We start from the raw sequence: 19,080 nt of genomic DNA on the forward strand, positions 1-19,080 counted from the left end.
GTAGTTTTTTTATGTTTTGGTGCTTTTATGCAGTGAAAACAATTTTATATAAAAAAATAATTATTTCTGCATCACTTTATTCTGCGAGCTATAACTTTTTTATTTTTTCGCTGATGATGCTGTATGGTGGCTCGTTTTTTGCGGGACAAGATGACATTTTCAGCGGTACCATGGATATTTATATGCGTCTTTTTGATCGCGCGTTATTGCACTTTTTGTTCGGCGGTATGATAATAAATCATTATTTTTTGCTTCATTTTTTATTTTTATTTTTTAAGGGGTTCGCTTAAGGGGTTAACTAATGGGACAGTTTTATAGGGCAGGTTGTTACGGACGCGGCGATACCAAATATGTGTACTTTTATTGTTTTTTTTTTTATTTCCAAAAAATGAATTTATTGGGGAATATATTTTTTTTTTTTAATTAGCGATTTTTTTTAAAATTATTTTTACACTTTTTTTAATTTTTTTTTATTTATTTTTTTTTACTTTATTACAATGTCCCAGGGGGGACATAACTGTCCTGTGACAGATCGCTGATCTGTCACATCACAGATCACTGTGACAGATCAGCGATCTGTCACAGGCAGTGCAGAAGGCTTCCTCATGCCTGCGCTTTGCAGGCACTGAAGAAGCCAGCTTCCTGCAGGCCCTCGGAGGTCCCCGTCGCCATATTGGATCTGGGGACCTGCAGGAAAGGAGTCCCCCGCAGCAGCGCTGCACATTGCGCTGCCGTGGGGGGCTCAGGGAAGCAAGGAGGGAGCCCCCTCCCTGCCAATGCTTCCCTTTAACCCCCGGTACACCGCGATCGTGTTTGATCGCGGTGTGCAAGGGGTTAACGTGTCGGGGGCGGTCCGTGACCGCCCCTGACACATTGTGCCGGGTGTCAGCTATGATAATTAGCTGACACTCGGCCGCGATCAGCGGCGCTCACCACGTGGGCGCCGCTGATCGCGGTGACGTAATATTCCGTCCATGGTAATTAGGTCCAGGGTCACATGGACGGAATATTACGTCAGTTGTAGGTAAGGAGTTAAAAATGTGTTCCATAAGAGACAGAAGAGCAGAAAATGCTCATGTTTGTTTACTACTCTTTAAGGCTAGTTTCACCGGTCAGCTCCTACTATGGGCGCATGACGCTGCATGCGACTAGCGTACCCTATATTTAGCGTTGGGTACGCTGGCCATGCGCTGGTATGTTTTTGCCAATGCATGCGCCCTTTTTGCTCTGCGCCGACGTGTGCCAAATGCACTGTTGCATTTTTGTGCGCTCGGCTCAGCGCAAGAAGGGCGCATGCACCGGCAAAAACATACCAGCGCATGGCCAGCGTACCCAACGCTAAATATAGGGTACGCTGGTCGCATGCAGCGTCATGCGCCCATAGGAGGAGCTGACCGGAGGAGGCGTGGCCAGGGGCGGAGCTTAGCGGTGGCCCTGTGCTGCGCCTCCTAACGCTAGTGTGAAACTAGCCCATCATGTGACCATATTTTAGCCTTCTGGAACAATACTTATATTATAGTTACTTTTTACTCTTCGAGAAAATGTGACATTTTTAATTTTGTTTCATAATAGTGATGAAGAAAGTTATGTTCGTCCTCCTTCTATGCCACGCAGTCTAAACAGTGACATCTCTTATTTTGGTGTTGGTGGAAAACAAGCAGTTTTCTTTATTGGTCATTCCACTCGTGTAAGTATATTAATTTTCTTAAAATTTTATGGAATTGCATTTTATAAGGAAAAAATAAAACCTGTTGCTGGTTTAAGTTGAAAAATAATGACTTTTTGTACTTTCAACTCCTTAGTGACAGAGCCAACTTGGTACTAAATGACCAAGTGAATTTTTACAATTCTGACCTCTGTCTCTTTATTAAGTTATAGCTCTGGAATACTTTAACTTTTTCATGACATATTGTACTCCATGTTATTGGTAAAATTTCTTTGTTATAACTTGCGTTTATTTATGAAAAAAACGGAAATTTGGCAAAAATAATTTTTGTAACCCCTTCATGACCGGAGCTTTTTTCGCTCCCCATCTTCCCAGAGCCATAACTTTATTTTTCCATCAAAAAGGCCATGTGAGGGCCTATTTTTTGCGGGACGGGTTGTACTTTTGAACTACACCATTGGTTTTACCATGTAGTGTACTCAAAAACGGGAAGAAAAAAAAATCCAAGTGCAGTGAAATTGCAAAAAAAGTGCAATTTCACACTTGTTTTTTTGTTTGGCTTTTTTCACTAAATGCTAAAACTGACCTAACATTATGATTCCCCAAGTCATTACAAGTTCATAGACACCAAACACGTCTAGGTTCTTTTTTTATCTAAGTGGTAAAATAAAACTCCAAAGTTTGCTTTAAAAAAAAAAAAAAAAAAAATTGCGCCATTTTCTGAGGCCCTTAGCGTCTCCATTTTTCGTGATCTCTGGTTGGGTGAGGGCTTATTTTTTTGCATGCCGAGCTGACGTTTTTAATGATACCATTTTGGTGCAGATAACGTTCTTTTGATCGCCCATTATTGCATTTTAATGCAATGTCGCGGCAACCAAAAAAAGTAATTCTGGCTTTTTGATTTTTTTTTGCTACGCCGTTTAGCGTTCGGATTTAGTCCTTTTTTTTTTTTTTTTTTTTTTTTTTATTGTTCGGGCTATTCTGAACGTGGCGATTCCAAATATGTGTAGGTTTGATTGTTTTATTTGTTTTATTTTGATTGGGGTGTGTTAGGAGTCAGGTTTCTGCGGTCGCTATGCAGGAATCCAGACCGTCACATTCTGCAGTCTCCTGCTCTTTATCCACTGCAGAAGAGATTGCAGAGGAGATTGCCTTGCAGCAAATCTCTCCTGAGGCTAAGTCCTTCCATCCACCTTCTGGCCATGCACATGAGACGATCTCCCATTGGAGATCGGGAGTCATGTGCTCAGGTCCCGCTCCAGATCTCATTGGTCCATCTCGGAGATCTGGAAGCTTCCGGAAGGTCCCGGCTGCTATAAAAGGTGCGCATGGCTGTTCCGCCATGCGCTAGTATAGACTGTACTTGTTGCTGTGTGAATGACGATGAATGCATGATTCTGGTGCATGACTCATTTGAAACCCCTATCCTTTTTTATTACGCTTGTGTGAGGGATTGAGTTCAGTACCAGCACCAGCGCGCCTCTGCTTCATAGTCCACAGCTGCTAGCGTCCGATATTGCGCTTGCGCTTAGCATTGTCGTATAGTGGCAATGTCCTACGCAGCGCTGCAGTAGCAGCCCACTTAAGCGTTCGCGGCTGCGACGCTACACACACGGTAGGTCTAGAAGGACTTTGGGCCGCCATCTTGGGCTACTCCTGTGACCTTATACCAAGTGTGTAACTACTCTGAGTACCTGTGACCTTAACATGCTCAGCTCGTTTGTTTATGTACATAGGCGTCACTGTGACTTAACAGAGATTGCTCTATGCACTTGGGTGACGCTTAACCCTGTGCACATTACCGCCATATTGCTCTGCCACCATCTAGCAGCGGTTATACCACCTACTGCATGGTGGACCCCGAGCGGCGAACGCACTTTATTTATATTTTTTATTTGGTGTGTTCCGCCGTACCTAACAGGGGTGAAAGGGGGGTGATATGAAATTTAATGTTTTATATATTTTTTCTTAATTTTTAAACACTTTTTTTTTTTTTTTTACATTTGGCATGCTTCAATAGCATAGGAGGCTTGAAGCTGCCATAGCATGATCGGCTGTGCTACATAGAAGTGATGCATAGATCACCTCTATGCAGCAGAATTACCGCATTGCCATGAGTACCGTCCACAGGGTGGTGCTCATACCGTCTTTCCCCGAATATAAGACACCCCCGAATGTAAGACGTACTAGGGGAATAATGGGGGATGCCTAATGTAAGACATCCCCCGTTTATAAGACATAGCGGATCAGCTGTGCCCCGAAAGTAAGACGTTGTGCGGTACCGGTATAATGCATTAGGTTTAACATACCGGTACCGGTGCCTGTGTCCCCCTGTGTCCCCCGGGCAGAAGTCAGGGCCTCTCTGATTGGCCCAGCGGCTTCTGTGAGCCCGGCCGCCGCCCTGACGTCACCGCTCATTGGCCAGTGTCCCCCTGCACGAGGAAGAAGAAGCCTGCCCTGCCCTGTCCCGCACCGCAGAGGAATCGCCATCCGGTAAGCAATGGCTGTGGGATACTGTACCATACCGTAATGGCAGGCTGTGGGATACTGTACAATGGCAGGCTGTGGGATACTGTACAATGGCAGGCTGTGGGATACTGTACAATGGCAGGCTGTGGGATACTGTACAATGGCAGGCTGTGGGATACTGTACAATGGCAGGCTGTGGGATACTGTACAATGGCAGGCTGTGGGATACTGTACAATGGCAGGCTGTGGGATACTGTACAATAATGGCAGGCTGTGGGATACTGTACAATAATGGCAGGCTGTGGGATACTGTACAATAATGGCAGGCTGTGAGATACCGTACTGTAATGGCAGCAACCCTTCTGTATGGCAGGCTGCTGTGGGATACTGTATGGGACTGTATGGGTGACTGTGATACGGAACCATAAGCAATGCTTATACGCTATATTTTTGCCCCCAGACATGAGTGGTTCCGGTCCGAGTAAAAGGAAGAGCTACTCTGTGGAGTATAAAAAAGCCATGGTTGAAGAATCTTGGGGCAAAAATGTAGTGGAGTTCTGCAAGGAGAAGATGTTGGATCACCGACTGTTCCAAAAATGGCGTGCAGAATACACTAACCTGAGTGAGAAAGAGGAGAGTGGAATGGCTAAAAGGCGTAAGGTTGGATGTGGTCGGCAGCCAATGTATCCCGAGCTGGAAAGCCTGGTGTGTGAGTGGGTTGCTGACAGGAGAGCGAAGACATTGGTGGTGACCAGGGCTCAGATTCAGGAGTATGCCCTTGCTGTGGCACCACAGTTTGACATTACCCCTGAACAATTCAAGGCGTCACAGCACTGGGTGGATAACTTCATGGAACGCAATGACCTGTCTCTGAGAAGATCCACGACCCTCTTTAGGCTGGAAGATGCAGAGATTGTGAAACGTGCATTTGCTTACAAGAAGTTTGTGGATGACACTGACTTCTCCAAATACAATCTTTGCCACATGATCGCCATGGATGAAACTGCTGTGTTCATGGTCCAAGCAGCTCAAACCACCGTTGATCAACGAGGTGCCTCCTCAGTGTACGTTCCCTCCACCGCTTATGAAAGTGCACGTGTCACCTGCATTTTGGTGATTCGTCTGGATGGCACTAAAGTCACACCTTTGCTGATTTCAAAGGGCAAGAAGGACAAGATAGAGCGGGTTTCTGGTATTTATGTGCTGGAAATGGAAAAAGCCTGGGCCACGCAAGCGGTTATAAGGAAGTGGCTTGATTTAATGCTGCCGCTTGTTATGCCAGGGAGCAAAAGAGGGATGCTGATCTGGGATGCAGCCAGCACACACCGGGCTAAAGACATGAAAAACTTCCTTCATGAGCGACGTATCGACCAGATCATGATTCCGGCAGGGATGACGGCTTATCTCCAGATTCTGGATATCGCCATAAACAAGCCCTTCAAGGACAATCTGCGTGCGGAAATCAGTGACTACATTGAAAACCGTATGGAGAGGAACGTACGTGGGAACTTTGTTAAGCAAGCCAAAACTGCCTGAGATTGTGAACTGGGTGAAGAATTCATGTGTTAAGATCAGTGACACCTGCATTGAAAATGCACTGCGAGCTGGCTACCTGGACAAGGCCTGCTCATTTCAGGACAGTGCCATTGCTACCCATGAGAGATATGGGCCAATGATTCAGGCGGAAATGGATTCCCGAGAGTCCCAAGAAAATCCACAGGAACCTCAGAGTGTGGATGTTTACGATGATGTTCCTGAAGATGATGACATGGTTGTCATCGAATAAATCTTGTTTTATCTTCCAGTATAACTTATTCAGACTGTTCATTGTTACCGTTTTTCATTGTTTTAAATGTTTTACATGTTATACATGGAAATACCGTCATGATACGGTTGTAACAAGACATTCTTGGCACTTTCTTGGGCACTTGGTTTAATAAAACTGTTTTGTGGTGAACACCACACTGTTCAGCTTGTTAATAAATGTTATTTTTTGGTTAAAACAAAAATCGTCATTTTTTTTTTCTAATATAAGACATACCCCGAAAGTAAGACATAGTGGGACTTTTGGGGGTCAAAAGAATGTAAGACACTGTCTTATATTCGGGGAAACACGGTAGCAATCTGCCATCAATAACCATAGGGGTCTCGAGGAGACCTCAGGTTGTTATGGCAACGCCCCGAAAACAGCTGACATGTCGCGGCTTTGCGGTGGGCTCACCACCGGAAAAGTGTGGCGTGCAATATTATTGGGCCCCTTTAACTTAATACTTTGTTGCGCCACCTTTTGCTGCGATTATAGCTGCAAGTCGCTTGGGGTGCAGTATGTCTGTATCAGTTTTGTACATCGAGAGACTGAAATTCTTGCCTATTCTTCCTTGGATATCAGCTCGAGCTCAGTGATGTTTGATGGAGATCGTTTGTGAACAGCAGTTTTCAGCTCTTTCCACAGATTCTCGATTGGATTCAGGTCTGGACTTTGACTTGGCCATTCTAACACCTAGATACGTTTATTTGTGAACCATTCCATTGTAGATTTTGCTTTATGTTTGGGATCAATCTTGTTTTGAAGACTAATCTCCGTCCCAGTCTCAGGTCTCTTGCAGACTCCGACAGGTTTTCTTCAAGAATGGTCCTGTATTTGGCTCCATCCATCTTCCCATCAATTTTAACCATCTTTCTTGTCCCTGCTGAAGAAAAGCAGCCCCAAATTATGATGCTGCAACCACCATGTTTAACAGTGGGGATGGTGTGTTCAGGGTGATGAGCTGTGTTGCCTTTACGCCAAACATATCGTTTGGCATTATTGCCAAAAACTTCGATTTTGATTTCATCTGACCAGAGCACCTTCTTCCACGTGTTTGGTGTGTCTCCCAGGTGGCTTGTTGCAAACTTTAAACTAAATTTTTTTTGGATATTGTGACGTAGTGACCACAGTGTCCGCTAGGGGGCGCTGTGTGGGTGTTCGAGGACAGGCGTATAAGCATTTCCAGTGTCCTGATAGGAGTAGCATGCTGAATGATCGTATTGTATCTCAAGGTGGGTGGCTTGATTATGTGCTGATCAGCAGAGCTAATCTTTCGTGCCAATGTGTTAGGGAGAAGCTACCTACAAATTCACCCAGGGTTGTGTTTAAGAATTCCATAGTAAAGTGTACATGAGTGTGTGTGAAGCACCTGTGATGAGGTCATAGCCATGTGACCCGGTGGGCGTGGCTACGGACCATATAAAGTGGCCAGGGTAGGTCACATGACGTGAATGCTTGGACCTGGTTGGTCCGTTGTGGTAGGTCCCGCTGGGAGATGGAGCTTCCTGCCTGACAGCACGTGAATGCTGTGAGTAATGGCTGCAAGTGTCTGACAGTTCCCAGGGAGAGGGAATGAACGTCTGCAGTGAGCTGAAGCAGCCATGAGGTAACCCTGACGGGGTGAGAACTGTGAGGCTAAAGAGCCTGAGTACTGGACATTGCTTAACCTGTGTGACCACAGGCTTAACAGAGGGAAGCTCTGTCATGAATGCTATGCTGATTATATGAACTTTATGTTGCTGCTGTGGGTTTATGATGCGTGAATAAACCGCATGGATTGTTAATGTTTTTTGGAAAACCCATGCCGGACGTGATTATTTGGCTGCCAAGCAAGTGTCCCAGACCTTGAATGACAGCGCTACCTTACAATTGGTGGAGAATGCGGGCAGTGTTGTAGCCTTGTTGCTAGGAGCAAGGGAAGAGGACTGCAAAGTTCGGTTGCTAAGGGCAACGGTTTCCAAAAGCACATGGTGCAGTGCTGGCAACGCTGAGCCAGGAGGGCTATCTGTCTTGAAAGCCTTGTGATATACTGACCGAAGTCAGTGGAAAAGACTTATAGGACACCTCTGTGGTAGAAGGGTCTGAGAACCTGCGCGGCCGGCAGGTGACGGTCGTGAAAACCGTGTGATGTGATGACCGGGGTTAGAGAAAGAGACTGTGGATTATGATAGGGTGTCTCTGTGGATATGAGGTACCCGAGGACCTGTGTGGCCGACACAGGTAACGGACAGGTGTTCGTGTTGTACTGACCTGGGTCAGTGAGAGAGACTGTGTACCTGGAGGGTTCAGTGAGCAAGGTCCTGAAGGGTCAGTGTTGGGAGGTTCCGGGAGAACAATCGGATCCCTGGAGCACGTGGTATGACCTTGGACCTGGTGAGGCGTAAGTGTTGGACAGTCTGAGGCGGAGACACATGTCCGGAAAAGCACCCGCAGAGCCCCTGAATTTGGTGAGGCCGGTGTGTTGGGAAACGCTGGGAGATGGGTCGGCTCCCTGAATAGCACCCGGTGCGCCCTGTGTATTGGACGGTCTCAGGAGAGGAGCCGGATGTCCTGAAGAGCACACAGACAGGACACGTGAGTTTTGTGTTGTGGTGTTGTTTTTTTTCTTTTCCCTCTCAAGTCAGCTGGCGGTGGCTCAGTGGGGTCAAAAAGGTGACCAGTGGCTTGCTGTAACTAAGCGGGGTTACGAAGGTGACAAGCGGCTTGCTGTAACTCGGCTGGGTTACGAAGGGGACAAGCGGCTTCCTGTAACTCGGTGGGGTTACGAAGGTGACACCAGCAGCTGTGTGTGAACAGCAGCCGTAGGTGTCGGAGATCGGTGACAGCAGGAGCTGTAGTGGTGCCAGCAAGGACTTGTGTGGTATCGTAAAAGAGACGTGAACTGTGGTCTAAGAAGACCTGTAGAACGGACATGGGAAAATCCCAAAAGGGGGAGGTGGCCCAAATCGGGGTGGAGTCCCAGAGGGGGGCGGTGACCCAAATCGGGGTGGCAGCCCAAAAGGGGGTGGAGTCCCAGAGGGGCGCCGTGACCCAAATTGGGGTGGTAACTCAAAAAGGGGTGGAGTCCCAGAGGGAGGCGGTGGCCCAAATTGGGATGGTGGTCCAGAGAGGGGCCGGTGTGTCAAAAGAGGAACAGCAATGTTCGTGTATGACTTTTTCAGAATGTGGGATATTCTTTCCAGATAACGACGGGCCACAGGTGTGTACCGTAATGCTACACCGAGAAGGAGTCTCTGGTCGGCTGGACTCAGTCAGGTGACTCTGACAGGAACTCCTCTCACTTTCTGTCTGGCCGAGAAAGTGGTCCAGGTTCGCTATAAACATGGGGTCACGGTGAACTATGCGGTAGATACAGTAATGTTCGAGGGGTCCACAAGTGGTGAGTGCCAAGGAGGCGGGATACCACCTGACTTAGTGTATGCCTTGGAGAGGGGCCGGGACTTTATCGTGTTTGATGATATATGGCAGGAGGTTGGAGACGTTTCTACTGTTGGGCTAACAGATATTAAGACGGTGACGTCTCATGACAGGACTGACGTTGACCTGATTGATAAGACGGCTGAAGTATTCACACGGTTAGTGGGTAACTGGAAGGATTACTCGACAGGCCGGGGTGACTCAGACTCTGGGGGTGACTGTGGCTCTGAGAGAGAAAGGGAGCACAGAATAGAAAAGCTAGAGAAAGAAGTCTCTGAGCTCAAAGGTCACCTGTCAACCTGGCAAAGCATGAACAAGACCCTTAGGGAAGAGATGGAAGAACTCATATGAGTAGTAAATGGTCTTCTGCGGAAGAAGGGCTTGGACGAAGATTTACAGCGGCCGGGCCTCACTGATAATAAGACGGAACTGCCAGTACCCATCTTGGCAAAGGGTTGTGAAGAGATAAAATCTTGTGAAGTTGGTGAGCAAAGAGCTGAAGAAGACAGTCATCCGGTTGGGTCAATTGTAGTAAGGGAAGTGTCCGTGGTAAAGCCAGAGCCTTCTGTCCAGGAAGAGAGCAAGACCACGACCTTCAAATCTGTGATCGAGGTACCCGAAGACATGCAAGAAGCCTGTGCTGAGGAAGGAGTGCATGAGGCTTTCAAAGAGGCGGTCAAGGCATGTGAGGTACACTGGGCACCTGAGACTCGGCAGTTGGTGATAATATCAGCCAGGGAAGATAAAGCAAACCTGTTAGCTGTCCTGAAAGAGATGCATTTGCAATGTCTCCACGCCAAACAGCTGGTCAGGCGGAGTAATATGAAAGCTGCTCGACGCCTGGAGTTAGCAAGGGAGGCTATGGATCGGCTGGATTTGCGGAAAGATGTAGTTCCAATACCCAAAGGTCTGATTGGGAGAATCAATGGAACATTCGGGAAGGTAATGCAAGACCTTGTAAATATCTCCGGTGTGGTGAGGGTGAGGATCCCTCCTGATGATGAAGACTAGGTATCCAGTGAAGAGGGTAGGATCCCCATCATGGTGGTTGGCTCCGTGGAAAGCCTGAGAAACTTTCGGATGCTATTGGAGTATCGAGTGGGGTACCTGTTATGAATGGGTCACCGAGGAGGAGCAGCAAAAAGCGAAGTTCCAGAAAACCAAAGAGGTTGGTAACTATGCAGATTGCAGATCCCTGATCTTAACCACACAACTAACAATAGCAGTGGAGAGTTCCTACGATGTTCCTAGACGCCTCGTCACCGCTGGAGGACTACATAAACTTAAAGCAAGAAAAGGGTAAACTAACTGCCCCAGAACAGACCCCAAAGGAATAGACAGCCCCCACACATGTATTGACGATGAAGCAAGATGAAAACACAAACACAGGCAGGAAAATAGGTTGAGCAAACGATGGGGCCAACTAACTATAAAGAACAGGAAAGGAAAGACACTGTCTGCAATCTGCCAAAAAAACCTACAAAATAATGTCCAACACTTCTGATAACAAAATTAACCCTGAAGTCACTAGACTTCTCCCACTATATCAGCACTCTGAAATATTCTGAGACAGAGCAAAAAGAGGCCAATCTAATAAGGGACAAAAAAGCAAATTGGCAAATACAGATAAATAAGAGTGGAAATTCAGCACAGCCCAGCCGGGGCTGGCTGAACACACAAAAAACTGAATAGACCAACAAAATCAAGTGTGAACATTAGCAAAAACACTTAGCTTTGAGAAGGCTGGAACAGAGCTGAAAACCAAGACCTGAGCAGCCTGAAGCAATCACCAGCACTGACTTAGGGTGTCGGCAGTCTTAAATCCAATCTAAGATCTCTGAGGTCCAATCGTCATCATCACCATCAGGTGGTAGATCTACACTGACCAAATCAGCCTCACCACCTCCTGTCACGACCAGAGGGAGTCTGGAATGCGAACTCACCACTGGTGGACCAGAGAATGAACTCTCAACAGTACCCCCCCTTGAGGAGGCGTCACCGAACCCTCAGCCACGCCACCAGGCCGATCAGGATGGGCCAGGTGAAAAGCACGAACCAATCTATTGCCATGAATATCAAAGGCAGAGACCCAAGAATTATCCTCCTGGCCATAACCCTTCCATTTGACCAAATACTGGAGTCTCCATCTAACCAAACGAGAATCCAATATTTTCTCTACCTCATATTCCATATTGCCTTTAACCAATACAGGGTCCGGAGGTGCTGCCATAGTAACCACTGGCTCAACAAACCTCTTCAACAGTGATTTATGAAATACGTTATGAATCTTGAACGTAACTGGAAGAGCCAATCGAAAAGAAACAGGATTAAGAATCTCCAAAATTTTATAAGGTCCAATAAATCTTGGCTTAAATTTTGGAGATGCAACCTTCATAGGAACATTCTTAGACGACAACCAGACCATATCACCCACATTAAACCGGGGACCAATGGTCCTACATCGGTTGGAAAATCGCTGGGCCTTTTCCTGAGAGTGACAACTTATCCACTACTTGGTCCCATATCTGCCGCATTCTCTCAACCACAGTATCCACACCTGTGCAGGACGAAGATTCCACTTGCCCTGAAGAGAATCGAGGATGAAACCCAAAGTTACAGAAAAAGGGTGACATCAAAGTGGCAGAACTAGCTCTATTGTTCAGCGCGAATTCGGCCAAGGGCAAAAAAGAAACCCAATCATCCTGATCAGCAGATATAAAACATCTTAAATAAGACTCCAAGGTCTGGTTTGTTCTCTGTCTGCCCATTAGTCTGGGGATGAAACTCGGAATAGGATAACTGAATTCCCAGATTGGAACAAAAGGCTTTCCAAAATCTGGAAACAAACTGGACTCCTCTATCCGACACAATGTTCTCAGGAATCCCATGCAACCGAACCACCTGTTGTAAAAACAAGGACACAAACTCAGTGGAAGAAGGCAACTTTGGGAGTGGTACAAGATGGACCATCTTCGAAAATCTATCACAAATCACCCAGATCACAGTCATTCTCTGAGAGACAGGAAGATCAGAAATGAAATCCATTGAGATATGGGTCCATGGTCTCTTGGGCAACAGCAGAGGCATCAGCAACCCACTAGAACAAGAACAGGATTTAGACCGAGAACAAGTCCCACAGGACTGCAGAAAATTCCTGACATCACGAGATAAGGCGGGCCACCAAAAAGACCAACTCGCCAAATTTTCTGGTACCAAAAATACCTGGATGACCAGCCAATACGGAGCAATGAACTTCAGACATCACTCTCTTCCTCCACTGGTCAGGAACATACAATTTTCCCATAGGACAACGCTCAGGTTTATCCTCCTGAAATTCCTCCAGGGTGCGTCTCAAATCAGGCGAAATGGCAGAAAGAACTGCCCCCTTACCTAGGATGGTAGTAGGCTCAGTCACATTAATTGAATCAGCAAAGAAACTCCTAGAAAGAGCGTCTGCCTTAACATTCTTAGTGCCCGGAAGAAAAGAGACCACAAAATTAAAACGCGTGAAAAACAAGGCCCATCTAGCCTGTCTAGGATTCAAGCGTTTGGCCGACTCCAGATAAATCAAATTCTTGTGATCGGTGAGGACCAAAACTTGATGTCTAGCTCCCTCCAACCAATGTCTCCACTCCTCAAATGCCCACTTCATGGCCAACAATTCCCGATTCCCCACGTCCTAATTGCGTTCAGATGGGGAGAACTTTCGAGAAAAGAAGGCACAAGAATTCATCTTAGAAGTCACAGGGTCTTTTTGGGACAAAACAGCTCCTGCACCAATCTCAGAAGCATCTACCTCCACCTGAAATGGAAGTGAGACATCAGGTTGCCGTAAAACTGGAGCTGAAGTAAATCTCCTCTTAAGCTCCTGAAATGCTGAGACAGCCTCAGGAGACCAATTCAGCACATCGGCGCCCTTCTTGGTCAGATCAGTCAGTGGTTTGACAATACCAGAAAAATTACCTATAAATTTATGATAGAAATTAGCAAAACCCACAACCTTCTGGAAAGCTTTCAAAGAAGTAGGCTGAACCCAATCATAAATGGCCTGTACCTTGGCCGGGTCCATTTCAATAGTTGACGGAGACGAGATAAATCACAAAAATGAAATCCTCTGTACACCAAAGAGGCATTTCGATCCCTTAACAAACAGGGAATTCTCCCTCAAAATCCGGAACACAGTCTGGACGTGTTCCACATGAGAATCCCAATCACTAGAAAAGATCAAAATATCATCCAGATAGATGATCAAAAACTTATCCACAAAGTCACATAAAATATCTTTCATAAAGGACTGGAATACAGAAGGGGCATTAGTGAGCCCAAAAGGCATCACCAGGTACTCAAAATGCCCCTCCAGAGTATTAAACGCTGCCTTCCATTCATCCCCGTGCTTGATGCGAATAAGATTATATGCCCCCCTGAGGTCAAGCTTAGTAAACCAGCAGGCACTCTTAACTCTGGAGAATAAATCAGACATCAGAGGTAACAGGTACTGATATTTAACTGTCATCTTGTTAAGGGAACGATAATCAATACACGGTCTTAATGAACCATCTTTCTTGGTCACAAAAAAAACCCAGCACCTAAAGGTGACGAGGATGGTCTAATATGACCCTTCTCCAATGACTCCTTAATATAGGATCGCATAGCATCATGTTCGGGTACTGATAAGTTGAAAAGCCGACCCTTGGGAAATTTACACCCATGCATCAACTCAATTGCACAGTCATAACTCCTATGAGGGGGCAGAGACGCAGACTTACTCTCACTAAATACATCAGAAAAATTGACCAGATAATCAGGAATATCATGAGACTGAGGAGAGGTGGAGAAAACAGGAGCGTCTCTAAGAACACACTGACAGCCCCAACTCACCACAGACCCAGATTTCCAATCCAAAACTGAATTATGAGCCTGCAACTAGGGAAAACCCAGAACAATAGTATCATGCAAATTATGCAGCACCAGAAATTTACAATTTTCTTGGTGGTCTGAGGCAACTCGCATTATGACCTTGGTCAAAAACTGAGGTTTATTTTCCGCCAAAGGAGTAGCATCAATACCCCTCAAAGGAGTAGGCGTCCGCAGAGGCGTCATGGACAAACCACAACGTTTAGCAAAGTCTAAATCCATCAGATTCAATGCTGCTCCAGAATCCACAAAAGCTTTAGTGGAAAACGTGGATAAGGAGCAGATTAGAGTAATTGCCAAAAGAAACTTAGATTGTACACCACCTACAGCAAATGTGTGTGCAAAACGTTTCTCTCGTCTAGGGCAGACAGAAATAGTATGAGAGGCGTCTCCACAGAAAAAACACAGCTTATTACGCCTTCTAAACTCCTGACGTTGCGCCCTAGACAAAAAACCCCATCACATTGCATAGGTTCAGACATTTGTTCAAAAGGTGGCAGCGCCTCCCGTGTAGTTTTACGTTCATGTTAACGCTGATCAACTTGAATGGCTAATGACATAGAATTATCCAGACCAGAGGGAACAGGAAATCCCACCATAACCTCTTTTACTGTCTCTGACAAACCCTTCCGAAAGAGAGCTGCCAATGCACTATCATTCCATGTAGTAAGGACCGCCCACTTTCGGAATTTTTGACAGTATAACTCTGTAGAATCCTGACCCTGGCTTAATGCCAACAGGGTTCTTTCAGCTTGATCAACAGCATTAGGTTCATCATACAACAACCCCAAGGCTTGAAAAAATGCATCCACATTAGTCAAAATAGGATTTTCAGGTGTCCGAGAAAAAGCCCAATCCTGGGGATCACCGCGCAGCAAGTAGATGACAATTTTAACCTGCTGCACAGAGCTCCCCGATGAATTAGGCTTCAAGGCCAGAAATAATTTACAATTATTCTTAAAATTCAGAAATTTAGACCAATCCCTAGAAAACACATCAGGAGTAGTAATCTTAGGTTCAGCAGCATGTGACTGAATGAGGTAGGTGGAAATTCCCTGCACTTCAGCAGCAAGTTGCTCCACGCGATCAGACAATTACTTAATCTCCATGAGGAAAAAAAAAAATCCTCCTACGGCCCCAGAAAAAAAAAAAAAAATAAAAAAAAAATAAATATATATATATATATATATATATATATATATATATATATATATATATATATATACAGTGCCTACAAGTAGTATTCAACCCCCTGCAGATTTAGCAGGTTTGATAAGATGCAAATAAGTTAGAGCCTTCAAACTTCACACAAGAGCAGGATTTATTAACAGATGCATAAATCTTACAAACCAAAAAGTTATGTTGCTCAGTTAAATTTTAATAAATTTTAAACATAAAAGTGTGGGTCAATTATTATTCAACCCCTAGGTTTAATATTTTGTGGAATAACCCTTGTTTGCAATTACAGCTAATAATCGTCTTTTATAAGACCTGATCAGGCCGGCACAGGTCTCTGGAGTTATCTTGGCCCACTCCTCCATGCAGATCTTCTCCAAGTTATCTAGGTTCTTTGGGTGTCTCATGTGGACTTTAATCTTGAGCTCCTTCCACAAGTTTTCAATTGGGTTAAGGTCAGGAGACGGACTAGGCCACTCCAACACCTTGATTTTTTTGCCTCTTGAACCAGGCCTTGGTTTTCTTGGCTGTGTGCTTTGGGTCGTTGTCTTGTTGAAAGATGAAATGACGACCCATCTTAAGATCCTTGATGGAGGAGCGGAGGTTCTTGGCCAAAATCTCCAGGTAGGCCGTGCTATCCATCTTCCCATGGATGCGGACCAGATGGCCAGGCCCCTTGGCTGAGAAACAGCCCCACAGCATGATGCTGACACCACCATGCTTGACTGTAGGGATGGTATTCTTGGGGTCGTATGCAGTGCCATCCAGTCTCCAAACGTCACGTGTGTGGTTGGCACCAAAGATCTCGATCTTGGTCTCATCAGACCAGAGAACCTTGAACCAGTCTGTCTCAGAGTCCTCCAAGTGATCATGAGCAAACTGTAGATGAGCCTTGACATGACGCTTTGAAAGTAAATGTACCTTACGGGCTCGTCTGGAACGGAGACCATTGCGGTGGAGTACGTTACTTATGGTATTGACTGAAACCAATGTCCCCACTGCCATGAGATCTTCCCGGAGCTCCTTCCTTGTTGTCCTTGGGTTAGCCTTGACTCTTCGGACAAGCCTGGCCTCGGCACGGGAGGAAACTTTCAAAGGCTGTCCAGGCCGTGGAAGGCTAACAGTAGTTCCATAAGCCTTCCACTTCCGGATGATGCTCCCAACAGTGGAGACAGGTAGGCCCAACTCCTTGGAAAGGGTTTTGTACCCCTTGCCAGCCTTGTGACCCTCCACGATCTTGTCTCTGATGGCCTTGGAATGCTCCTTTGTCTTTCCCATGTTGACCATGTATGAGTGCTGTTCACAAGTTTGGGGAGGGTCTTAAATAGTCAGAAAAGGCTGGAAAAAGAGATAATTAATCCAAACATGTGAAGCTCATTGTTGTTTGTGCCTGAAATACTTCTTAATACTTTAGGGGAACCAAACAGAATTCTGGTGGTTTGAGGTGTTGAATAATAAATGACCCTCTGAATAAACTTTTCACAATTTAAAAAAAAATTAAACAAAGAAATAACATTCTTTTTTGCGGCAGTGCATTTCACACTTCCAGGCTGATCTACAGTCCAAATGTCACAATGCCAAGTTAATTCCGAATGTGTAAACCTGCTAAATCTGCAGGGGGTTGAATACTACTTGTAGGCACTGTGTATGTATGTATGTATATATATATATATATATATATATATATATATATATATATATATATATATATATATATATATATAAAAAATTCTGACACTTTTTTTTTTTCTTTTCTTTTAAACAATTTTTCCCTACTTTTGAGTACCCTAGAATCTGCGGTATGGCTGGTGATTCTGTTATGAATGGGTCACCGAGGAGGAACAACAAAAAGCTAAGTCCCAGAAAACCAGAGAGGTTGGTAACTGTGTAGATTGCAGATCCCTGATCTTAACCACACAACTAACAGTAGCAGTGGAGCGTACCTACGATGTTTCTAGATGCCTCGTCACCGCCGGAGGACTACATAAACCTAAAGCAAGAAAAGGGAAAACTAACTGCCCCAGAGAAGACCCCAAAGGAATAGACAGCCCCCACACATGTATTGACAGTGAAGCAAGATGAAAACACAAACACAGGCAGGAAAATAGGCTGAGCAAACGATGGGGCCCAACTAACTATAAAGAACAGGAAAGGAAAGACACTGTTTGCAATCTGCCAAAAAACCCTACAAAATAATGTCCAACACTTCTGATAACAAAATTAACCCTGAAGTCACTAGACTTCTCCCACTATATCAGCACTCTGAAATATTCTGAGACAGAGCAAAAAGAGGCCAATCTAATAAGGGACAAAAAAGCAAATTGGCAAATACAGATAAATAAGAGTGGAAATTCAGCACAGCCCAGCCGGGGCTGGCTGAACACACAAAAAACTGAATAGACCAACAAAATCAAGTGTGAACATTAGCAAAAACACTTAGCTTTGAGAAGGCTGGAACAGAGCTGAAAACCAAGACCTGAGCAGCCTGAAGCAATCACCAGCACTGACTTAGGGCGTCGGCAGTCTTAAATCCAATCTAAGATCCCTGAGGTCCAATCGTCATCACCATCAGGTGGTAGATCTCCACTGACCAAATCAGCCTCACCACCTCCTGTCACCACCAGAGGGAGTCTGGTGGACCAGAGAATGAACTCACAACAGGTACCTGCAAGAGATTGAGCAGTTGAGGCTGGACCGTTGGCGGATCAATAAAGAGGTACGGAACACCAGGTGGCGGCCGCCTTCAACCCAAGATGTAAGGACCCGAAGGGTTCCTCCAAGTAGTGACATGGCAGGTGGCCGAAGAATTCAGCAAGTGGCAGTTCGACGGGCCGTACGAGGCTGAGAGACCTTATTTCCTGTGAGACGCTGAATGGGTCAGACTCAGGCCAGACAGTTACCTCGATTAAGACTTATGACCGCACCAACCGGGAGAGCTCGTCAGTGAGAGAAAGGAGTGTGGTGACTAAACCGTGTCTGATGAAGCAGACAGACTGTGACTGGAGGGCCAAAGATCAGGGCCGATATTCTGACCGCTGAGGGCGTAGAGATGGGGCCGGATGACAGACTGAGATGGTTCTCTTGACCTGTGGGGCAAGGTGTAGGTCTCGAGATCCCGGGGTAATGTGTGTTCAACCCCACAAGTTTGAACAGAGGGGGAAGGCATGTGGTGTAGTGCCTACTGTGTCCGCTAGGGGGCACTGTGTGGGTGTTCCAGGACAGGCGTATAAGCATTTCCAGTGTCCTGATTGGAGTAGGATGCTGAATGATCGTATTGTATCTCAAGGTGGGTGGCCTTGAGATGAAGGCTTGATTATGTGCTGATCAGCAGAGCTGATCTTTCGTGCCAATGTGTTAGGGAGAAGTTTTGTGAGCTCATTTTCGGGTTTTCCTCTGGCTTCTGTGAGGGTTATGGAGCTTTCTGTGCTGACAGAGGAGTAGTGAGTTTTCTATCTGGACTCCCTCTGTTGGTGAATGGAGGTAATGAAGCTGATCTAAATGGCAGAGACCGGCCACCTGAGGAAGAGGACTGCGATTGGACATCAGGAGTTTCTGATTGGATTTAAGGCAGCCGACTCCCTAGTTTCTTGCTGGTGATTTTTCCTGACTGTGGCTTCTGGTTTCCAGTTTG

At 45.7% G+C, this 19,080-nt stretch overlaps 1 protein-coding gene across 3 annotated transcripts in view; it reads left to right on the forward strand.

Moving 5' to 3' along the window:
• SMCHD1 (structural maintenance of chromosomes flexible hinge domain containing 1) overlaps window positions 1–19,080 on the forward strand; it is a 636,391-nt gene that overhangs the window by 113,439 nt on the left and 503,872 nt on the right. For all 3 annotated transcript variants that reach the window (XM_073550884.1, XM_073550885.1, XM_073550886.1), the window contains one exon: window positions 1,573–1,687. In XM_073550884.1, the coding sequence (XP_073406985.1) occupies window positions 1,573–1,687 (115 nt within the window). The remainder of the gene's footprint in view (window positions 1–1,572; window positions 1,688–19,080) is intronic.

This window comes from Dendrobates tinctorius, unplaced genomic scaffold (genome assembly GCF_039654945.1).
Source record: "Dendrobates tinctorius isolate UK_male_01 unplaced genomic scaffold, ASM3965494v1 ptg000171l, whole genome shotgun sequence".
NCBI lineage: Eukaryota > Metazoa > Chordata > Amphibia > Anura > Dendrobatidae > Dendrobates > Dendrobates tinctorius.